The following is a 25453-nucleotide window of genomic DNA, read 5'->3' as shown; positions in this document are numbered from 1 at the left end:
TTTCACGTGAAATTTACTCTAAGTCAAAAAAAGCCCCAAGCAGTCTCCAAGACTGGAGTTCCCAGGAGCCCAAGAAACTGAATTGCAACTGGCTGTCAGTGTACAACCCAAAAGTCACAGGTATAAACCCTATTCTCTCATCTTATCAAATGGCTCTGGTGCTGACTTTGTGAGATGAGAAGGGAAGAAGGAATATAGAATTCTGCAGCACAATTACTTAATGAACAACACAAACAGATGAAAGTACACATATATTCTGAACCACATCAACTTTTACAACGAAGTATTTCTCAAGGTTTGGCAATTCCTTTTTTCAGGTTCAGGACCCAAGTATTTAAGGTATTATATCCTCGAAGATACCAGTATTTTAATAGCTCAGATTAGCAAGGTACTTGGATCTTGGGGTATTTGAAGCAGTTTCGATGGAAGCTATGACATACAATCAAGCTCAATATACTGCCATCCTACTAATGGAGAAAGAAGCTGCTTTTTCCCAGTTATGTGCTATCAAAGAACAATATTGTAAAATGAGTACCTGAACCACTTTTTCTGGAGACAGAAAAAAAAATAGTGCACTGACTTTTTGGAAAGCTTCTGTCCCTTGTATGCATAACTGAAGGCAATCCGAAGGTTCTCAACAACAGGCAAGCTTACAAACTAGGCCAAGTTAACAGTCAATAGGAGTCTTCTATAAAGCCTTATTAGTTCCCAGCAATAATAGAACATCGTCTTTACAATTTTATTTAATTAGCTGAGCAATTTGAAAAAAAAAGAAGTATTGAGTATTACAGTCAAAGGTCTCACTGTAGTTGTCTAACTCCAGCTGTTTTGAAGTTTTGATTCAGATCCTTACTGAAATTTCAAGTTTAACTATTCAATTCCTCTCCCTCCCACACAGTGTTTACAGAGAGTTATAAAGGTAATGTTTAAAAACATTACTAACACATCTCATTGATTAAGTATGTGCTAAAATAGTACAGCTTCTCCCAGACTCAAGCAAACATCTGAACAAGAGCAGACGGAAATTTCACATGTTCTGTTTATTGCAATACACAAGCATTTCTTTTAACTCAGCTCATTTTTAAATACTTTCGGGAACATCTGCAAGTACTGCAAATCAAGCCAGCAGAAACAGGAAGTATTCAGAACACACATCAGCAGGTTTTGAGCACAGTGGGCATTTCAAAGACTACTTGCTTTCCCTGGAAAATTTATTAGTCATTTTTCTATGAAAGAAATTATTAACAGCCGATCAGCAAATAGTACTATTATTAAGAAAGAATTATTACTTTCACATTTCTATGCACCACCTCTACCATTTCAATAGGGAAGTTCTGGTTTTCGTTGCTCATAGATCTCTTTCAGACAGCTTTCCAAAGAGGAAAAAATGAGGGAGAAATGCATTATGAGACCCTCTGGTTCCCAGGCAGCACCAGGCAGTCTCTAATTCCCAGGCAGTCTCTTAATTCAGATAATGAGTTAAAAAACAGCACCTGCTTCTGAATCTAATTCAGTACGCTTAAACAAACAGCCTGCTGCACAATTACAGAGCCTACTACCAGCCAGAGCGGGACAAGAAGGTGGTTTAATCCTCTGAGATGGTCACCAGGGGTAGAGGGTAATGCAGCCTGACAAGTCTAGTCTCACTAGCATCCAGACAGGTGGTTGCTATCTCAAAGACAATTTTAGCTTCTATAACTGCAATAATGGCTTATGCAAAACAGAACAGATAGAACCTTTAAGTGTTTCTTTGCATTCAGTGTGCTTCCTTCCTAGGTTGACTCCAACCCATGTTCACACAATTCAGTGCTATACTGTATCAGAAGGCCTACTCTTAGCTTGGAGGCTAAGAAAAATGAAGTTGCTTTTTATGAATATATCTACACTTTTATCAAAGATTTGTCTTTCCATAAGAGTGATAGTTGAAACCCTCTAAATAAAAGGCTGAATATTTTTGGCAGGCATCCCATACAAATCCATAAGCTAGTATTTATTTACCATACTCTACCATCAGAACAGTATTACTAGAGCAGCCCTACAACTCAGGCGATATAGGGTTACTGTGTAGTTTGGGACAACAGAGAAGACTTGATCAAATTTGGGAAAACAAATGAGTTGAAGGAAAAAAAAAAAAAGAGAGATTATCAACTGACACTGGGGCCCTCCTGCACAAACCAAAACTAAGATACACTAGCACGTCTGAAATGTAGCAGCCGCTCTTGTAACACAAACCCTATTATGCAATCAGAATAAAACTAAAATCTAATGCCAGATCTGGAAAAAAAAAAACCCAAACATTCTTGAACGAAGCAGAGAATAAAGTTATTTTGACTGCAGAAACAGCTTATAGACTTGTTGACAGTCTCATTAGTACACAAATTCTGCTCTGAGAGATCAAAACAATGCAACAAATTAATAAACCAGATATTTTTTCATTCATTTACAAAGCAATTCTTGATAGCCAGACTTCTGGTTTGGCTCAAGCATGGGAGCAAAATCAGCTTGGAGTCTGAACACACTAAACAACAGGAATAGTATTTCTCCACTTCAAACTTAACTCCTACAGCTTCTGCTTTATTACATGGGTGTAGTTTCTCTTTACTACATGCATCTTATCTTACTTAACGCAGAAGCATTTAAAGCAACCGTCAAGGACACACTGACCTCAGCAATGCAACTTCCTCATGCTGCAACAAGAGACACAGTCACCTTAAGTACAGAGATTCTAGATTCCTTCTGAGCTTGGAGCACAGAAACCAGATCAGAACTCAACACCATGGCATACATTCCATCAGTTCAAAAACAGTATGGCTTTTCCAGAGATGTACAGCCTCATCCCAGTCTGTTAAATACCAGGTTACCCAAACATAAGGCAGGTAACAGGCTTGCCAGCTACTTGGATGATAAAACAAAAGTAAAAATAGTCTGTCTGTAACAGTATAAGAATATACCTTTCAGGTTACATGGGGTGGACATCTAGATACTGTATTAGAGTATGCTGAAGAGTTTAAAGATCCAGAGGAAGGAAAGGATACTTCTGGTATACCAGTCTCTTACACTAGTCTCAGGCAGGAACATATCTGTGTCAAGACGCACTACTGCCAGCCTTGATTCTTACAGTCAGGCCTTTCCCCAGTTACAGAAATGCAGCCAGTCGAACAGCTGCATCTTCAGCCAGGTTAATTAACCCAGGACCCCAGTATTCCCCATAATTACTCAAAGGTCTCCATCTTAAGTTCATGGTCACATATTTGTCTTAATCCAAACGATTTAAAAACATTTTTAGAAGTCAGAGCTACATAAAAAGAAACTGGGTTAAACTGAATAATCTTCACTTACACCAAACATAAAATGCACAGTGAAGGTTTGTTTCTTTTCATAGAGCCCTTCCGCAAGGAAGAACGCATGCAGCACAAAGCCTTTGCAGAATGTCTGCAGCAGAAAGATACACGGCTATCATCTCCTCACACTCTCAAGGCCTGAAGCAGTTATAGAAGTTTTCCAAACTCAGTTTCTTCCAAACTATGATATAAGTCCAGTTTTTGTTCAGGCTACATCAAGTTGTTGTCTCCAGTTAAGTAAGGCTTTTCATGTAAAATCCATACAAATTCAGAAATAAAGTAGCCACAAAGAAGATCAGCTTCTGGGAAGGCTTCATCAACTTCCACTCAAGCTACTGAGCGAGCACACACTGGTATTTATCTGAAACTATTTTAACTGTTCTTAAAGGAAGCTACAAAAGTTATACGGGCTAAAGTTATTGCACTACCTTGCTGAAAGCACCTCTGTTCTCTGATCATTGCCTGATTCATGGTTCTACTGAGCCAAAGATTCTTGTATCATTTCTCCCCTGCATCACAACCAGACAAGAATCTACTGTTCACATATGTTTAACTTTTTTTGTACTTAAGCCATGAAATACCTTGCAAAACTGAGAAATAAAACTGTTTTTTTTTGTTATGGACTGTGCTATCAGCAGCTCTTTAAACAATGATTATCCAGTGATACAACACAGCTATCAACCTACTTATGTGAGCCAGAGAATGCCATTCTGACAGAATTCAGTTCACTTAGCACTTCATTATTGCCCAGTCTTCTTAAAGTTAGTAATACAGTGGCTTACACTACTTTATAAAGACATTCACAGAAGAGAACAGCAGAGATGAGCTAGAGCAAGTGCAGTGAGCAGGTCTGACAGAACCTCCTTCATGCTTCAAGCACACTGGAACATACAGTAGGCACTGAGGTTCTAAAGAGCTTCAATAACTTTTTTTTAATGCCTTTTGAAGTTTTCATATCTTCAGTGCAAACTGAAGACTTGGTCTGACAAAAGCTTCCAGTTTCATTAGTGAAAAATTGATTAGGTTTTACAAACAAACTAAAGCTTGCCCATCAACCAATCAAGATAAAAAACAGTGGTGTAGCCTGAACTTAAGTTGCTGAAAGAATTAGATTACTCTGCTAGTGAGACTGCAGCAAGCTTTCCAGCTAGGCCTTGACCTCTAGTTGGCCTTGATGGCAGAAGGGCATACCTGGAATAACTGTTAATGTATCTACAGGGAAAGTGACAAGCTGATTTCTAGAAAAACCTGTCCTGTCTAAACAATTTAGTAACAATTTTAGGTGCTGAAATTAATTTCAGCAACAGCTGATAACCAATAATGCTGCTAACAGCAAGTCATTTTACAAGCACACACCAGCAGAAAACAAGCAGTCTTAGTGGCTGCATCTTCCAGATTAATCAACTTAGTGAAATTAGTTACAAGATCAAGTAACATGAAACCTCAGCTAACTTGTACAGAAACTTCTTAAACAGTTTTTAAACAAACTCAGTCTCTTGATCTGAAATAAAAGTGTCCAGTAGAGATCCTACTTGGAGATTAAACTGACTTGTTTAGAAGTTACAATTTTACGCTTACATTTTCTAGGCAATAAGATGATCCACTTCAATCTTACAGCTGGAACTGAGAAAAATGGCTCTTACCCTTGCATGCAGGTTTCTAACAGACCCTTGAGCTAGATACCACTTCCTCACTGTGCATGCATACTTAGTACATGAAGGCAGTACCTGCTGGTCAGTGTTTGCAAAACTGACATAGTGGTCACCACAACTAGAAAAATCGATACATGTTTTAGACTTGGATTAGGTGATTGGTATAGAGCAGACTATGCAAAGCCTGCTACTTCCAGGGAAACAAACCAACACACACCACAAAACAAACAAACAAACAAAAAAAAGCAACACAAAAAGCCAAACAAAAAAACCCCCCAAAATCCTCCCCCCCAATTAAAAAAAAACAAAAACACACACAAACAAAAACACACCAAAAAAACAAAAACAAAAAAGCCAAACAAAACACACACACACAACACAAACAAACAAAAAACCCCAACAAAAACAACAAAAAACCACCCAGACTAATGTTAGTGTTAGAAGGAAGCTTTGCAATGAAAAGGAATTGAAAAACAATGTGACAGCATAGGGAGGTGACTAAATGAAAGTTCCTTTTTCTATTTACCCTAGAAAAATAGCCATTAAAATTTCCACAGTTACCCTACAACTGAAGTTACCAATCCGGTAACTTCAAATATGTTGAAATTTCTAAGAGAAAAACATTAGCCATGGCTTCTAATTTAGATTTCTTAACTTTTCTTGAGTGTCTTGCACTCTGGTCAATTTTTTCCTTCCCAGCTGTTGTTGACACTCAAGTTTTTGCAGGTCTTCATATGCCTTTAAGAGACATACCACTTAAAAAGTAGCAACAGATCCCTATGAAGTTAAGGAAAGTTATTTTGGGCTTTGCTAATGCATGGAGTATTCCAAATAGTCTAAGTCAGGATAGATAATTAAGGTAAACTGCTTTAATCCAAATACAGCAAATTCTAAAGCTACATATAATGATCTCCACACTGTAACACCTTATCTAGCTACACATACAGCTGCATATCTAGTCAAACAGAATGTCTACCACAGCCACTACTGGTAGAACTCCATTCAAAAGCATCTCAACTCCCTCTCAGAATCTTTAAAATTTGAAGCCACATACACACCTTGTACACAGTCACAGCACGAGTTTTACCATATGTTGTTTAGAAGTGAATTACTGCCTCTTGGAATGTACAAGGATGGAGTTAGTCACTGCATATCCTTTGTTTCATATGAATAATTTGTACTGCTGTTGCTTATGGGAGTGGTCAAGATGTATGGCTTCATCAGCTATACATTTTAATCTTAATTCTGCTAGAGGACAGCCTAACCCATTGCTTCTATAAAGAGGTCAAGTAAGGGGGAAGAGGAGAAGCTTAAACAGATTCCATCTTATTGGAAATAATTACATCCACCCATGTTTCTTCAAACTAGCTCATGGCCTTCTGGAAGAAAACAGGATGAATAGTCACATGGTTAAGAGGAAAAGTATTGGAAAAAGTTCTTTGATACAGGAGGGAGTTTTCTTCTGTTATAGCAAAGAGTCACAGGACTGTCAAGATGTTCTGTAGTTAAGAGAACATTTTCAATAGTCTAACAGCCTGCTCTAGCATTTGGCTTGCATCAGCAGTTGACAAAAAGTCAAAGTACGTAAAAACAAAACAAAAACCTCTAGAAGACTGTCATATGAGGAAATATGTATAGTTTAGTATGATCAAGTCACTTACCTTTAAATTTTGACCGAATGTTTGCTAATTCTTTATTTATTCTCTTTATCTCCGCTTCTTTGCTTTTGCCTGAAATAAAAAGAACAGACATCAAGATATTGAGCTTTGGAGAGCCCTCTGCCACCCTAAGCTTCTCTCCACCCAACTATGCTGTGTGAACATGCAAGCATCAGGAGAAATTATTACTCTCCCTTTTAGGACTAAGTGAAGGCAAGCATCGCAGAGGCAACTTAAGCATCACTTCATAGAGGAATCTGAGAAGCTAAAAGGACATAGCTGTTTAAAGAAGCTTTGCAGACTTTAGATAGTATCAGTCCATACAATTAATCTGAGATGCCTTTATTACTGACTTTCACAAATGCTTCAGTTTTTTTACTCTATAAACTGGCAAGAAACAACTTGATTTTACCTCAAATTTTATTACTAAGTAGACAGTGCTCTGGAAAAAGAAAAGAGTCCAGTAAGCACAATCTTATAAACAGCCTGTGTTATTCCTCACCTTAAAGATAGGCCAATTTACTGTTTCTGTATTGAATGGTCACTCAGTTCAACAGCTTTAGAAATACTCTTAACAGACACTGAAGAGGAAAAGCAGTAAACTTATGAGTAGCCCAAAGACTCAAAGACCTCAGACAGACTGGATACATACATACATTCAGACTTACAATATGCCCCAGGGAAGTCACTTGAAAAACCAGAAATATTTAAAATTCATATTTTATTAGGCGACTTTACCGCCTTAGGCTTCTCAGCCCTGTTTATATTTCATATAAATTTTGTATTCCAATAATAGGCATTAGGGTTTCTGGTGCCAATTCAAGTTAGATATTCAGACAAATAAGCTGCAGTTTAAATTCTGATAATGAAAGCTTATTGAAGTAGTACTTGCATTGTCCAAACCAAAGCAGCTCTCTAGCATTTTAGGTTTTGATGACTGAGATTTCTACAGAGGTCTGGGTCCATTATCTCCTACACAAGTAAGCATCGTAAGGTAAAATATCTAACTCAGCCATTATTTCAGTTGCTTGAAGACTGAGGGAAGCAAATCAAGGCCACTTCAGCAACGCAAACTGGTCACCTAGTTTTACTAGAAATTCAGACCTGTAATTACTCAAACTTTCAAGCAGTTTCCAAAACATCAACTGGCAGCAGAAAAAATACAACTTCCTTTACCTTTCATCACCTATATTTGGCTGCAAGTTTATGAATAAAAGTTTCCTGGCCCTGCCTGAAAATGGTGCAACCTTAGGAGTGGTGGGGATCAGATGGCCTGCTTTCATACCCCATTTTTCCCCACAGCACTCCAACCACAACTACAGCCACGTCAGTGCAAGGAACATATGTGACAAGGCTGGAAGAACAGATCACGACCAGCCTTTCAAAGCACCTCCAATCTTTCTCCTTTCTTCTACATAACCAAAGCAACAACTCACAACATTTAAATATCCTACTACATGTGCATGTCCAAACCTCCTATGTCACCCAATGACTGTTAATCACTCCTTTACCTTTCTAAAAATGATCTGACAGCAGGTCAGATGAAAAGTGATTAACTAACTCAAGTACACCAGTGCCTCAGGATAGGTTAATATAAAAGCATTTAAAAATTAAGGGAATCTCACAGCAAGTACAAATTAATCTAGATTGTCATTTCTTGATTTGCACTCCAAAAAAAGAAACTGCACTTATATGCACTTCCAAAACCAGCTCTTGCATAAGCAAAAAACTCATTTATATTAACAAGCCTGTAAATGTCCACAAGAGTACAGACACATGGTAAGATTAGCACACTGTACAAATGGAAACAAGTTAGGCCCAAAATAAAAGCAACTACTTCAGTTTGTCTTGTCATTTGAAGAAAACACCTACAGATTTGCTCGAAATTCATTTTTCCATTCTACAACACTGTTTTATAAGGGGCACTGCTCAAAACACTAAAGTGCAAGGTGCCTTGGCAGACACTGCACATGGCAAAACCCCTCCACTTTCCCCATACCCAACCCTGAAAAACTACTTACTTGTATGTACTTATGCACTTGCTAATTAAGAAGTTAGGCATTTTTGGAGCTCAAGAATTCACACCACCTCATCTAAAACAAGTTGTAGTTGCCATCTGTACGCATTTCTGTTTTCAGGTAAAGCAGGAGATATCTCCGCAGTTTTAATTTGACCTAGAAACTCCAATTAACTTCTAGAATGACAAGTCTAGATATCAAAGTATACTTCCCTCAGTTTATAAGATGTATCTGTTGGCATCACAAAGTTTAATCAGCTTTCACTAATATCATGCAACATCTTACAAATTTTCTTCTAATTTAACTTGCCAACCTAAAGTAAGCTGATTGCAAAGCAGTAACACTATTTACTACACAAATAAGCAGCAGCTTATACAATCTGAGGCTTGAAGTGTCTTCTAATATAGATTTTAGATTTGTCTTAATTGAATTATATTATTTGTCCTGTGCATATGACAGAGATACTCATGTGTTCGTGTCTAAGATATTTGCCAGAATTACAAATTCACTACTAGACTGAAGCAAGTCTCTTTCTCTTGTGTCCATATTCTACAAAGAAAGGGCCACAATAACATATACCAAAAGGTACAAGTGTTTACATAAATAAACAGCACTCCAATTTTGCTAAGCTATCACATTAGCACTCTTTTTAAAGACCTGAAAACACTTCCCTTATTTTCAGTAATTCATCTGTTTCAGTTGAAAACACCGATTTCAAAAATAATTAATTTTTTCCTTTTACCAAGTGAAAAATGCATCTCATTCAAACATTAGACCACTGAGTTGGCAGATTTTGTACTTCATTTAGATTAACGGGGCAGAGAACATTGACCTCAGCCTGAGATACAGCTAACCTGAATAGGATATTTATTCACTGAAGCTAGGTCCTTCTCCTATACCTTTAGGTTCTGTTTGTAAGGAAAGTGCATTGCAATATTTACTTTGAATTATTAGCAATTGTTTCTTTAACCTCAACAAGCATGGCAACAATCACTGCTGTTAAAAATGGGGGAAGATACAAGAGTAAGAAGTACATCTCAGCCAGGTTTTCTTAACTCAAGATTAAATCAGGGCTATTTTTTAATCCACCAAAACCTCTCAGCAAACCTTTCAAGCAGCATTATGTATCCTTTATGCTCATAGATTATCAGTTACTGCTAGAAACTGGGTTTTTTGTACCTAAGCAAGCAACTGAGCATTAAGGGAAGTCTGACAGAAATACTTCAGGAATTTGCAAATTCAGCACCTTTGGTAGCAATGGATTGCAGCCTCAGCAACACCAAAACAAAACAAAAACCGCCCCAATAAACAAACAAAACCAAACCAAAAAAAACACCCCCTGTGCAAACAGCATAGCAGTGAGTTGACAGGAACACCCATATTAAACAGCAAATTCACATCTGACACCTTATTCTCACCTAAAGTTAAAAACTTGCATGGTATATGAACAAAAGCCTGTTCTGAATAATTCCTCAGGCTGTTCTATTTTGAATGCAGTATATAATATTACCAGACCTTTACCAAACATAAATAGCATAGCAACTAGCTAGTGGTAAAAAAGTTTAACTCCATACATTGGAATTCAGGTTGAATGATAGTCTTAAATTGTCTCCTTACTACTGATTACAGATTACCTGCCTGAAATTGCAGTTTTAAAGAGCAGCCCTAGCACACTGGGTGTTAACGTCACTGAGGATAGTCACACAACAAAGCTTATGATAACTCATGAGTTAAAACCTAGCTGAAGTATCTAAAAAACAAATTTCCTAAATGCCAGCAGCTATATCACACAGTAACCTTATTCAAACTTCATTTTTTGTTTACATTAGAGGATGACAAAAGCAAAACTTCACACTGGCAGGTAGCTTCAGTTTGTTCCATATACAGGGGAAAAGGAACGTATCAAAAACGAAGGACCAATTTTAGCTAGATCTTCTGTCACACAATGCAGGTGTAGGAGAGGTGGGAGGACTGGGCAGGGGCTGTTAAACAAGAGGTGTTTGATTAACTAGGAAGTTTTCATCGCATTGTTCAGCCATGGTAACACTCACTGAAGTATTTCTGCAAGCACATTAAATTTTTATCAGCACTAGAAACGCTTAAGTAACCTTAAGGATGGTTAAAAAGGAAGATGACTAGGTAACTAGAGCTGAGCCTGGCTACTGCTGTAAAACAGAACAAAATAATGTTTCTATAAATACATTAGCAACAAAAGGAGGACTAAGGAGAATCTCCATCCTTTATTGAATGCAGAGGGAAACACAGTGAGAAAGGACGAGGAAAAGGCTGATGCCTTATTTGCTTCAGTCAATACTAAGACCAGTTCTGCTCCAGGTACACAGCCCCTGAATTGGAAGACAGGGGCAGCGAGGAAAATTAAGCCCCAGTAATCCAAGGGGAAATGGTTAGCAACCTGCTACACCACTTAGATACACACAAACCTATGGGTCAGATGGGATCCATCCAAGTGTACTGAGGGATCTGGTAGAGGTGATCACAAAGCCACTTCTGCATCATTTATTAGCAGTCCTGGCTAACCAGGGAGGTTACAGTTGACTGGAGGTTAGCAAATGTGATGCCCATCTACAAGAAAGGCTGGAAGGAGGTTATGGAGAATTACAGGCCTGTCCGTCTGACCCTGGTGCCAGGGACGGTCATGGAGCAGATCATGTTCAGTGTCATCGCTCGACATGTACAGGACAACCAGGCAAACGGGCCCCATCAGCAGGGGTTTATGAAAAGGCAGGTCCTGTTTGACTAACCCGATCTTCTTCTTTGAGAAGGCGACCCGCTTAGTGCATGAGGGAAAGGCTGTGGGTGTTGTGTAAAGCCTTTGACACCATTTCCCACAGCAATCTCCTGGAGAAACTGGCAGCTCATGGCTTGGACAGGCATACTCTTCACTGGGTAAAGAACTGGCTGCATGGCCAGGCCCAAGAGTTGTGGTGAATGCAGTTAAACCCAGTTGGCAGCTGGTCACAAGTGACAGTTCCCTAGGGCTCAGTATTGGGGCCAGTTCTCTTTAATATCTTTGTCAATGATCTGGACGAGGGGATCAAGTGCACCCTCAGAAATTTGCAGACAACACCAAGTTGGGCAGGAGTGTGACCTGTTGGTCAAAACAACCCCAGGCAGCGCTACAGGCTTGGGGAAGAGAGTCTGGAAAGCTGCCTGGCAGAAAAAGATCTGGAGCTGTTGACTGACGGCCAGCTGAATGAGCCAGCAGTGTGCCCAGGTGGTCAAAAAGGCCACCAGCATCCTGGCTTGTATCAGGAATAGTGTGGCCAGCAGGACTAGGGAAGTGATCATCCCCTTGTACTTGGCACTGGTGAGGCCCCACCTTGAATCCTGCTTTCAGTTTTGGGCTTCTCATCATAAAAAGGGCATTGAAATACTAGAGAGAGTTCAGACAAGGGCAATGAACCTGGTGAGGGGCCTGGAGCACAAGTCTGACGAGGAACAACTGAGGAAACTGAGGCTGCTTAGCCTTAAGAAAAGGCAGCTGAAGGGAGACCTTATTGCTGCAAGCAACCTGAAAGCAGGTTGTAGCATAGTCTTGAGGGCAATTGGTCTGCCTCACTTCCAGGCTGTTACACAGCTCCCGGTTTCAAGAAATCATCAGAGCTGTATTTCAAGAAAATGTGCTGTAGCCAAGTTATTCAACTTTTAGTGACTTAATAAAGGTCATGTCATTTATACAAACTGAAAGGTAGGACAGTATTTAAGCCAGAGCACAAGATTATGTTCCACATTAGTTCAGGCCTCATCCTTCTCACTTTCACTTATTCAAGCCTTTACCAGTTTAGTAATATTATGATTAAATATCCATAACACGATATTAAAAGAGGTGATTGCAAGCCAGTAGATTTGGGCTGTTTTGCAGAAAAACACATATACTTGTTATATTAATAGCCTTACAACTCTAGTATACAACTGCAGTTAGTCATCTCCAAGATGAGTACCTGAGCAAACAGATACCCAGCCACAACTGTGTCTGAGGTGCTTATGGGCAATTACTTCATATTTGGCAGTTTGCCAGGACTCAGACTCCACTGGGCTGCCTACTGCCTTCATTAGGCAAGGTAAGTTTAGTTTGTAGTGCATCACTATCTTTAATTACCATCTTGTTAACAAAGATAGACTAACAAACATCAAAAGTCACCCAGCTTTTCAGAGAACAAATTACTATTCTTAAATCCCCTAGTAATCCAGACTACAGTCAGAGTTTCAGTACTGCATGAATAACACCTCCATATCTCAGTTCGGAGTTTTGCATTACAATCTACAGAAGCATGAGAAAACGGAACTTACAGGAAAGTGATTTGTTGAGTCCATTCATTTGAAGAGAACATTTGATACATTTAATACTACCTTGGCAGCAGGGTTGCAAGACTAAACAAGCACTTCAAGCTTGGAATTAGTGACCTGCTCCATCTAGATTAACTTGTTGTTATATTATAGGCTGTCTAAGCCAAGTTAGAGACACAAAGTGCACCCCATGCTGAATAACTAGAACTGCTCTGAGTTCTTAGCTTTCATACAAGCCATTAGAGTCCGGTATCTTTCTGACCAAGTCTACACATTTATTTCCCAAAGGAACAGAGAAGCACTTGTTCTATACAAGCCTCTACACAAATACTGAGCAGAGGAGATTTCTGGAGGCAAGTTCTCAAAAGACAGGTGTGTTGGCAACATTTAAGGAAAAAAACAAAACAAAAACACAAACACACAAACCAAAACACCACCACAACACACAAAACAAAAACAGCCTCACAGAAGTTGTAATGTTCCCAGTACTTATCTGACTCCAATCTGCTTATGGCCAGCAGCAGTGTAATTAAGCCCACCCAATAATTCATTTATTTTGAATTAATGCACACGTCAGAACTGTTACACGGTGTTACCTCTTAGACTTACTTGCCCTGTGGCCATGTGACATAGATGTGCCATTATTAGCATGAAGAACTATAAAGCATGTTGGATAGGATGCTCTATTAACATAAGAAAAGTTGGCCAGCATTCAGTCATGCTTCTTGAAGGCAAGTAGTAGTGTTGATTACTATTTTCAGTATTACCACTTATCTAACAGAATATGTCTCTGTTCACATTCAATTATCGAACAGACCTTGAAGACAGGACAACTCCAGTTTTCTGTTTAGGAGAGTAGTTATACAAATACTGCCAAGGCTAAGAGAAGGAGCTTCTCCTCTAACTCCATAGTGGCTAGGAATGTCTACTTGGGAAGAACACAGTTCTTACACAAAAGATAAATTCTCAATTTTAAAGATGTTGTTAGACATCTTTCTTGAGAGCTGTGAGTCATTGTTTTCCAAACAAAACTTTTTTTCTCTTTTGTTATGTTTTCCTTAGCCTCTACATTAGAAACATCGAAGCTGATTGGAACTTAGGTGAGAGAGACACCACAGTAAGAGTGCCACTAGCTTCCCTTCAGCAAAAAATGTTTATACACCTTCATAATTAGTTTGATTCAATTATACAGTTCTGAAAAGACAGTAACTCCAGACTGCTCCTTTGCACTGCTATCCTCCTAGCACACACACTCCTGCTACAACCTTGCACTGCTGCAGGTCAGTTAGGGAGCCCAACTGCCAAAAGCACAATTGGTTTACTTAATATCTAAAGGGTAAGTCATATTGGCTTTAGTAGAAGTGATAACACCAGCAGAAGCCAGCAGAATACATGACCAGGTATAGAGGTAGTTCACCACGTTCAAACACACTTCAGTTGGCATAAAGCAGTAAAACTACCCATTTGCCTTTCCTATTTCTAAAACAACTTACAAGCACAATTCTAATATTACACTGCATTCTTCAACCTTGATGTGTCAGAGGACACAGAAAGAAACTGTTTGAAAGAAGGGGTCCAAATCAAAAGAAACACTAGCATCTCTACAGTAAAAATGATGCAAATACCTATAGGAAAATATTCATTTAAAAGTAATCAGTGCACCCATCCTTGCCTTCGTGAAAGAGCTTTTACAATACTTACATCTCATCTCAATAAATTAAACCACTACGTTTACCTGTCAGCAAAACAGATACTCACATTACAACTCTAGAGTATAGATTAGCCATTTGCTATGCAGATCCTCAGCTTCATGAAGTAAAACACCAAATCCATGTTCCACCTCTCCCTGGTCTCTCAGACAGCTGGTTATTTAACACAGCACGGAAACAGACCAAGACAGGGGCAGGTTACACAGCAATACATTAGAGTGGTCTGTTCGCTGTATGCCTGCCCTCACAGCTTGTCTGCATAAATTCCATATACTCACTAAACTATCTACAGTACTACTGCAATAGAGGTGCAGTTTTCAGGTCTGAGTATATCTGAATGACAATCCTTGTGCTATTGTTTCCAAACTCACTGTGCAACTAATCCCAATAAAATGCTATAAAAAACCCTGTACCTTCACAAGATATTAGTATGGCTTCAGTTTTGTTCAGAAATAGGTCAATTGAAGACTGTAGAACAAGAAGCTTTCTGCTTAATGATGTATTTACATCCTGTGATGAACAAAAGCAGGAGTGCATGCTGTCCTTCCACAAAATACATCTGGGGCCAGTTCTGTTTAATCTCTGTATCAATGACCTGGACAAGGGGATTGAGTGTACCCTCAGTATGTTTGCAGACAACACTAAACTGGGTGGGAGTGTTGATCTGCTGGAGGGTAGGAAGGCCATACAGGGCATCTGGACCGGTTAGACTGATAGGCTGAGGCCAATGTATGAGGTTTAGCAAGGCCTGGGTCCTGCACTTGAGTCACAACAACCCCAGGCAGCACTACAGCCTCAGGGAAGAGTGGCTGGAAAGCTGCCTGGCAGAAAAGGATCTCAGGGTGTTGACTGACAGCTGGCTGAATATGAGCCAGCAGTGTGCCCAGGTGGCCAAGAAAGTCAACAGCATCCTTGCTTGTATCAGGAATAGTGTGGCCAGCAGGACTAGAGAAGTGATTGTGATACTGTACTCAGTCCTGGTGAGGCCCAAACTTGAATACCGTGTTCAGTTTTGAGCTCCTCATCATAAGAAGGACATTGAAATACGAGAGAGAGTGCAGAGGAGGGCAATGAAGCTGGTGAGGGGCCTTGAACACAAGTCTGATGAGGAACAGTTGAGGGAGCTGGGGCTGTTTAGCCTGAAGAAGTCTGAGGGGAGACCTTATCGTTCCCTAGAAGTACCTGAAAAGAGGTTGTAGCATGGAGCATGTTGGTCTCTTCTCCCAAGAAGCAAGTGATAGGACAAGAGGAAATGGCCTCAAGTTGTGCCAGGGGAGATTTAGATTGGATATTAGGAAAAATTTCTCCATGGAAAGGGTTGTCAGGCATTGAAACAGGCTGCCCAGGGAAGTGGTGGAGTCACCATCCCTGGAGGTGTTTAAAAGGCATTTAGACAAGGTTTTTAGGGACACAGTTTAGTGCTAGAGTTAGGTTATGGTTGGACTCAACGATCCTGAGAGTCTCTTCCAAACAAAATTATTCTATCTGAGAAAAAAGTACCTGTCATCTTGAAGATCATGAATGAAGATCATCAATGGCACAAAGGCAGTTGAGATTTTTGTGCCTTGGGACATTATCTTGTGATTAGATATCCATTACTACAGAGATTGGTGACCTAATGATCCCATTTAAGAAACCTGTAGTGTACATTTTCCAATATTCTGCACAGTAAGTGAAGTACTCTCCACAGAACTGACTTCATTCTTCAGTATGCTGCTAGAGATTTGTCCCTATAATGCTTCGCATGAAACAGCAGGGAGTCACAGGCTTTAAGGTAATCCAGTAATCCATTAACTCCTTGTCCTCATAAGGGAAGGGAAATAAACACAAAAGAACACACAGCAGCTTCCAAATCCTATCACAGTTCAGATTCTCTAATTACATCAATTTAATAGATGTTAAATAATTTTAGGTGTCTACTATTGATGTTTTTTTTTCCTAACTAGGCACAAGTTAAGAAGAACACTACAGCTCAAACTGTGATAGAGTTTGAGGAGTAACTAGGTAATAGGGTCTAGTTTAAGACCAGATCTTTCCCCAAATGTACTGAAAGCTTACAGGAAGCTCATATCTGAGTGACTTTAATATACAGAACATCTATTTAGCAGTTTAGTTGACAGAAGAGAAGCTTTAAGCTAATAAGATACACAAAACCAGTAGTGCAAGGTTAGACTACTACATAAAGCAGCTCTTCCTCCTTCTTGACTGAGCAGCATTTATTTAAGTAGTCATTTCCTTGAACAGTATTTTCACACTGTCCAGTTACACTCCCTTCAACAGGGTAAGGTAGTATTTGCACTGGTTTAGCACAAGTCACTATGGACTCTTTCCTACCTTAGTTCATGTTCAAATAATAGAGGAACAGCTTGAGGCTTACCTAAAGTCTCCTAGTTTATCTATCATTTCTAAACTACTGTTTCAGGGCCTTAGAAAGAATATCCTATATGAGCTTATTAATTGATGCAGATATGTAATAGTCTCTACAATAGTCCTTAACTTCCTTTTACCATTCCTGATGGGCAGCCTTTATCCTAAGGATTTCAGATTCACTAGATGTTATATTTTCCAATTTCTCTAATGGAGAGGTTGGATATCCCCTGAAAGAGACAGTAAAGAACTAAAATCTTATCTATTATCATTTTTGCCTATTCTCCTCTTCTCTCAGCCAAATATGAACAAATTCAACCAGTGTTAAAAACAAACAAACAAAACCAACACATCCCTCCCCGCAATGCAGTCCCTCAGAGTTCCATGAAACGACCAAAAGAAAGCTAAGACAAAGAAGCCATGGGTAGAACACACCCTCCTCAGATTAATTTGATGCTAATTGTGTCTTCCTTAAATCACTCTCTTACAAATAGTAGCAAGTGATGAAAGACTTAGTGCTTGTTATAGCTCTAAGCAGGATGCTCTTCCTAGAATTTTTTTCAGGCACAAAACTGTCCACATTGGATGAGTGGCCAGAAAAAAAAACAAAAACAAAAACAAGCTGTATGTGCACAACCCATCCTATGTGAAGTTTGTTTCACTGTGTGGCTGTTCTCACTGAGAACAAAACTCTATACATAGCCACGTGGTCACTTAATTAACGTGCGTGCCCCTCACATACACAGGTAATGTGCTCAGTTATCTATCATCCAGTCAAAAGGCTGATCATCACACGAAAAATTTCATGAAGTAGCCTTTTTTAATTCCCACTTGCTCATCTGTAACCTGATGCACCAGTTCCAATTCAGAGGAGCAGGGCTAGTGAAGTCAGACTTCAAGAGGCTAAACACTCTCCCCATCCAGTACAAAGAAGAATTAATACATCAGTGAGACTGCACCTGGAATATTGTGTCCAGTTCTAGGCCCCTCAGTTCAAGGACAAGAAACTGCTGGAGAGAGTCCAGCACAGAGCCACAAAGATGATTAAGGGAGTGGAACATCTCCCTTATGAGGAAAGGCTGAGGGAGCTGGGTCTCTTTAGCTTGGAGAAGAGGAGACTGAGGGGTGACCTTATTAATGTTTACAAATACATAAAGGGTGAGTGTCACGAGGATGGAGCCAGGCTCTTCTCAGTGACAACCAATGGTAGGACAAGGGGTAAGGGGTTCAAACTGGAACACAAGAGGTTCCACTTAAATTTGAGAAGAAACTTCTCAGTGAGGGTATCACAGCACTGGAACAGGCTGCCCAGGGGGGTTGTGGAGTCTCCTACTCTGGAGACATTCAAAACCCACCTGGACACATTCCTATGTAGCCACATCTAAGTGTTCCTGCTCCGGCAGGGAGATTGGACTAGATGATCTTTTGAGGTCCCTTCCAATCCCCAACATTCTGTGATTCTGTGATTAAGTTCTGTAATAAAGAGATAGATCTTTGTTTAATATATTTATTGGGTTTTATTTAAAGAAGAAAATACAGCCCGAGGAGAAAGGAACAGTATCTTGGAACAGAACATATACAGAAACATTTGGAGAACAAACTAAAGGGATCCTTCCCCCCTCTGTCCAACTTTTTAGGTGACACTGAAATGGTAAGACAGTTATCTAAAGCAGTGTGGGAGATGAACTATCTTGTCACCCAAGCCTATGGCAAAACCAGTTTTTGCCTGCATGTAGAGTGATTTCAGCAACCCAAGAGTAGATGACTTCCTGATTTTACAGCAGAGGAGGGATGTTACCAGAGGTACAGCTAACATTGTATTAGAAATTCTTTCCGCACTACCACCTCCAAAAAAAGGAGAGAAGCAAGCTTTCCTGGTCTTCAGGGTGAATAGCAGATAATACCATATTGCAACAGAATAGTTTGAGTGACAAATTACTTAGAAGTACTTCACCACCAGATAAGCATAAAGCTGTTCTCAAAAAAACTGAAAACAGGCTCCTCATGATATATCTGTCAGCTAAGACAGATGAAGAGTTTATAAAGCAGCATCTTGCATAGGCCAAATTACTCCATCAGCTCTGCAGTATATGCAAACAAACAAGAAAGTTTTAACATAGTCTTTAACAATAAATATTTCTGGCATTACTCCATATGCTTATAACACATGCAGATTTAGTTGGGTTTTAGTTCATGAGGCACGTCATCCAAGCAGTGAAAAGGACTCTTCCTGACCTGAACTTGTAAGTCTGAATGGCACTTCACCAAACAGAATTCAGAGCTTTACAGCACCACTACCACCACAGTTTCTGGTATGGCATACCAACACCTTGCTCTTTTCTCAGTGGGCCCCGTTAACTAAGTGCTAATTAACTAGGTTATCTTAACCAAGTATTTAAGTACAGCTTTCAATCTATAGTTTTCTTGTCTCTTCTCCAGTGTCTAGGAAAGATAAGCTAAAAAGATATTTGCTGTTAATATTTCAAACATGTTATAAAACAATCCAACTAAGCAAGTTTCTAGGAAAGCCCATAAATCTACTGGCAATAGGACCTCCATATGCAAAATACAGAGCCTACAACAAGAAGTCACCTGAAACAAAACTCTAGAGAGCTATCAGGAACTGCAGGATAATATATTTTGTTATAAAATCTGATTTTGAAAATTCACTTGGTATTTGTATGGAAAAGAACGTTTTGCTCTGAAAAAGTCACTCAACATCACAGTTTTGCAGAGACTAGGGCAAAGTCAAAGCATAAAGAAGCACTTTTACCCGTTAGAATATTCTACAATTTCGGCTACAGGTAGTATGCTGACTTTTTTTTTAATGAAAAGTTTCATAGACTTGAGAAATCAGCATATTTAAGCAGACTTTTAAAGTCACGTAGGAAGTAATTCTTATACTCAGTCATATGTGACACAGAAGCATTTAATACACAGATAACCCAAGTGCCAAAAATATGCCTAACCAACACAGAAGTGACAACCAACCTTTTAGCTATTAAAGACAGACTGGCAATGTGAGCTGTTCATTCACTCACAATCAACTAGAGATGTAAGCACTGAAAACTGCTGTCAAGTAAGACTTTCTCAAAGCCTGGAACAGACTGGTAAAAACAGGCAAAAAAAGCATCACTCCCAAATCAGTAATATAATAAGAGAATTGTAAGTGAATCATGCATTATTTAGTGCTGTAGTGCTGCAGACATTGCAGGTACAAATGCCCAAGAAATAAGATTTGATGTAATAGATAGGACAGTCTAAATGTACATAAGTATCCCCCTGAAGTTTAGGTTATTTTATTACCTTGAAATCACATGCTGTGCATACACCTGAGCAGTTAGTTAGTACACAAAAACTGCATTTTCATTATTCAGCAACATCTATAATGCAGTTCCCTATCTGTGCAAAATCTTTCAGAAAATAAAAAAAAAAACAACACCACACACAGAAACATACCCCCAAACCCATACCACATTTCAACACCACTCATAATCTGGAAGGGCTGTAGGCAAACAAAAAATATCAGGCTCTTATGGTAGCATTACAAAGGATAAACGCATCCAACAAAGCCAAAATTAAGACTGACATTCAGAACATCAGCAGGCATTTTGCAGATCAGTGCAACAGCCAGATATTTAGTCCAGTTTTAAGGCTAGAACAGAGGCTGAGAACTGCACTGGGTGCCTAGCTTCCCTCCCTCATCAGAACAGGAACATTTTCTTAAATTTACAAGTCAAAAGATTCTGTTACTTTTTGTTCTTGACAAATACCTAGCTCCCCACTCTGAAGAGGGGAAGATGAAATGGAAGCCAATAGCAGAGCCTGCAAAGCACAGAGTCTCTAAAGAGTGCTCTCAAGTATTTTGGGGAATCTTAGTCAGCATACACCAGCCCGCAGTCAGCTGGCAACACTCAGAGCTCCCTTAGAGAAAAATTATTCAAATGCCATTAGACAGCTATTTAGAAGCTGCATAGATCACCTACTAGTGGGAACTACCAGGTCTTCCACAGCTATTTGAAATATGTAGTTTTTCATTACGAAGATAAGAAAGATAGAAACGTAACTACAGCTCCCAGATAGCTGTCTAGACAGGGACAAAACATTTGAGAAATATCAGTATTTGCTTCAACAGCAGAAGTTTCTAACATTTTATTTGTTGCACAAATGAGCTACATATTTATCACTCTTGCGGATGCTTACACCACGAGAGAGATGATTGTCTTGTCATGCAGTCTGGCCAGAGAGGTGGTTGTTCCATCAGAGTTCCCACACTGCCTATGCACTGGTAAGCTCATGGAGAAATAAGTAGTTAATTGGTTCTATCCTACTACCTTAAGTCTCGCTACTCTACATCTCTAAACATAGGTTAGGAAACTAAGAGCTTGAATGTTCCTCTTGTATTTCCTTCTACTAGATTCCACTGAAAACAAGAGCAGACAAATGTGTTAACTGATGGCAAGACATAAGAGACATTGCAGAATAAAAATCATACTACTTCTAGCTAAATGAATGAAAACAATCATTAAAAAAATAGCAGATGCAACAGCAAGTCTTAAATGCTATGACATCAGATGAAACTGTAACATATGCAGCTTGCATAGAATACCAGGGCGCTGGAAAATTTCCAGTAAATAGTTGGGCCAACCAAAGTACAAGAGCATTCACATAATCTTGAACTGATACACATTTTATAAGCCTTCTTCTACACGTACAAGAGTGAATACCAAAGAAACCTAAGGACCTGCAATGCTGTTCTGAGAAAACACTGAAACAGCTTCTGCTGCAAGGAAGATTAACAACTTGAATTTTACACACAAGGCTCCTGTTTACATGGCTAGAAGTCCAAATCACCTGAATTCAGTTTCAGGAAACTCCATATTTAAACAGTCTCATTTTATCAGTATAATTTTCTCCCCAGCTTTTTGTATTAGATGTCATCAATATGAAGACCTTTCCAAACCAGTGTGGTTATCCTAATAACGGTCTAGCTAGAGCATCATAATTTGCATTTAAAAAAAAAAAAATCTCCAAATCCACTCTTATCCATTAGAGAAGAAACCTTACTGCTTTTAAAGTAGCCTTAAGTCATCTAGAGAGACACACAGGTGGACAAAATGGAGCTGTTTCATCACACCAACCACAGTGACCTTAGCCCTTCCCCAGGCAATTCCTGCCACATCATATGCTTAGATTTCTAACTCAGATTAATATTAAACTGCTATGACATGCAAGTCTCAGTCAAAAAGAAAAGCTAAGCACTGAGGTGTGCCCCCGGACATACACCTCTCCCGGCCCCCAAGCTGCAGCAGATTTGTACTCCTCCTCTCTGCCCTGCGCTCACAGGCGTGCTCTCTTTTCCCACAGGGGGGGCACTTACTTGAGACCCTCTCCATTCCATTTTTAATTACGCAGATCCTAAGAGCCGATTTCTCCAATAACAGAATTTTAAAGCAAACTTAAGCCAAGCCCAGGCATACCCACAGAAGGCCTTATTCTCAGGCACCCTTACAGAGGCCTGCTTTCCATCCGTGACGTTTTGAAAGCCGTTCACGGATTTGGAAGGAGACCAAGAGACGCCTCTCTCCAGCCCGCTACATGCTCACCCACACCATGAAGACACCCCGGCTTCGCTTCAGCGCCTTATAAACAACGACGATGGCGGACACCAGCCCCTCGGCATCCCTTTCCGCCGGGGCACAACAACGAGCGCCCCTCCGCAACGACGGGGTGGGGGCGAGGGAGGGAAAGAGAGGAAAATACTCCAATCAACCCACCCAAAACGAACAAACCAGCCCAAAAGCACAGTGAAAAGCCTTAAGCTGCCTCCCCGCCCGCCGCCTCCCCCCAGGGCGCGTCGCCATTTCGTGAGTCAGGAGCGCTCCGAGCAGCCCACTGCGGGGCGGGGGGAAGAGGAGTGCATTGGGGCAGGGATTGAAGCAGAGAAGCCTCAGACCCATGGGTCAACGGCCCACGGCAACAGCCGGCCCAACCAGGCCCCAGCCCCACCGCGCCTCAGCCGCGACTCACAGTTCCGGATATCGGAGATGAAGACCGCCAGGCCCCGCATCCCATCGCCCTTTGACACCGCCGGCATCGTGGCGCGCGATCACGGCCGCCCAGCGACACGTCGAACCACCAGAACTAACGCCGCCGCCGCCGCCCGCTCTCCCCGCGGGGCTCTTCAGGCCGCTGCCACCGCCGCCGCCTCTGCAGCGCGCAGGCGCCGGGACGGATCCCGCGCCCCCGCTGGCGCCGGGCGCGCGGCGCTCTGGCGCCACCTGCCGCGCGGAAGCGGCGTCGCTGCGGGGCCGCCCCTCCCTCCGCTGCTGCGGCGGGCGGGGGCCCTGCGCTCCCCCCCGGGTATCCCCGCAGGAGCCGGGGGAAACCTGCGCTCCCGGAGCGGTGGTTGCATGGAGGCTGGGCCCAGAGATAGGCAGCGCAGCTGTTGGGACGCGATTCTCGGTCACCACCATCAGGAAAAACGGGCCCAGGCCGACGTGAGGGGCAGCAGGCAGGCGATCCTGCCCTGTGAGGGGTCGGCAGGGCGGCTTCAGCCGCTGGACCTGCGTGTGAATTAATCCACTGCACGCTCCCTGCTCAGGAACGGCCTAATCCCTCCCTGTCCCCGCGCTACTAATCATCCAGAAGCTGTGCCTCAGGCCTCCAGCTCAAAAAGGGCCGCAAAACAGTGCATGGGATCTACCTCAAGTACTCAGCGGAGTCACTCACAACATTTGCAAGCCCAAGAACTACTATATGCAGAGCCATCCTTTGTCACATATCCCTTGTGAGCCTGCCCTCAGTTGCGTAAGTGATGAGGTTGCTCTGTGTTGCATGTGGCGATTCATGCAAAGCCAGGGCCATGTGTTTCTCATGAAGGCTGCAAACATGCGGAGTGACATGGCCCCATGCCACATCTGCTCCCGAGACTGAAAACATTTCAAGGTTAAACTGTTTTTAAACATGCCAAAGAGGTAGGACTGCACTCATCAGCTGAAAATAGATTCAAAGGGTATTGAAACTGGCCTAGTCTGCCTAACCAAAAGTATGCTGAGTTGTGGTTGTAATGCAAGAGATTAGTATACTTGATGGATAATAATGACCTGTAGAATCATGAGGTTTAGGGCTACTGGAGATGAATCAGTCATTTTGTCTGTTTTCCTATATACTTCAAGCCATTTCATTTCACCTGGGTTTTTTTTGTTCATTTGTTCGTTTGTTTTTCCCCTGAATTGAGCCAGTATCTAGCCTTTAGCTACAGCCTAACTTTCAGAAAGGTACTCAGTCTTGATCTGATACCATCAAATTCACTGTTTCTTTGAACAGTTTGTTCCCATGGTTAATCCTCCTCATGCAGAGCTTGCATCTTATTTAAATTTATCAAGCTCCAGTGCCTTTAACTTAATGATATATTTTTCTATCATAAAGAACTACACAATACTTGGTACTCTCTTATGATGACTGTATACGTCAGGTCACCTCTCAAGAATCCGTTCTGCATGTTTCAGGATACGTTGTTACATAAGTGCTTTTCAGTTGTTTAAGTATCTATTAGAAGGAGGACAGTATGTGGTAATCACGCACATATCCATTTCTCCCTGGATCCGTTTTGTAGACTAAGTGCAACTACAAGCAGTCATGCACAACTAGTCCTATATTCAACTCAGATTCTCTGCATCTGTAGACTTACATGAAGAAACCCCTCCTTTTTCTTAGCTTTACAAATAGATTTTGATGCCTAACAATAATTTGCATTTACCTTTGAGGTTGAAAACATAAGATGTCCCTATGTAGGAGTCTGTATTTCAGAAAAAAAAAAAAATCTTTTTTGAGCTAGCCAAAATGTTGAACTAATTTCTACTGTTAAGAGGACAGTGACACCTAAAGGCTAAGTATATCAGTTCTGTCTGGCTGTATTCCAGTCAATACTGCAACTGCAAGTCATTGCCTCATACGTGTCGTCTTAAATACTGCTAGCAGAATAGCTGTGGCAGTACCAAACACAGCAGAATAGCTGTGGCAGTACCAAACTAAGCATGGACTTCAACTTCTGCTTGAGAACTGGGGTAAATACTCAAGTAGTAAACCCATATGGTGCTCTCTAGTTTTGTAACTACACTTCTAAATAGTTAATCTAAAGTGGCTCAGTATGCTGTACACATATCCTGGTTATTTTATGTCAACCTCCTTTGACTGACTTTTGAGGCTTTACGATATTTATGTTTGCTCCCTGCTTCTTTTTGCCTCAACAAAGGCTTATGCAATTATGGAGAATGTATAGGAGTAGGGAAAACACCACAAAACCAATTGTCAAAAGCATTGTATGTGATGAAATACTTTGCAAGTGTGACCCAAAACCATGCTAAATCAGAAAGAACCTACATTAGTTATGGTCAA

At 40.7% G+C, this 25453-nt stretch overlaps 1 protein-coding gene across 3 annotated transcripts in view; it reads right to left on the bottom strand.

Moving 5' to 3' along the window:
- Positions 1 to 23277, bottom strand: part of AP2A2 (adaptor related protein complex 2 subunit alpha 2) — a 52890-nt gene extending 29613 nt beyond the window's left edge. For 2 of the 3 annotated variants that reach the window (XM_082057419.1, XM_082057420.1), the window contains exons 1-2: positions 23084 to 23277; positions 6655 to 6723 (exon numbers count right to left, since the gene is read on the bottom strand). In XM_082057419.1, the coding sequence (XP_081913545.1) occupies positions 6655 to 6723; positions 23084 to 23150 (136 nt within the window). In that variant the 5' untranslated portion in view covers positions 23151 to 23277. Of the gene's footprint in view, positions 1 to 6654; positions 6724 to 18408; positions 18434 to 23083 lie in introns of those variants that run through there. The other variant, XM_082057421.1, reaches the window with a different exon arrangement.
- Between the last annotated feature and the right edge of the window lie 2176 nt (positions 23278 to 25453).

Source organism: Streptopelia decaocto, assembly GCF_964273445.1.
Source record: "Streptopelia decaocto genome assembly, chromosome: 7".
Classification (NCBI taxonomy): domain Eukaryota; kingdom Metazoa; phylum Chordata; class Aves; order Columbiformes; family Columbidae; genus Streptopelia; species Streptopelia decaocto.
The sequence above is the reverse complement of the archived record's forward strand: the minus strand, read 5'-3'. Positions and strand labels throughout refer to the sequence as shown.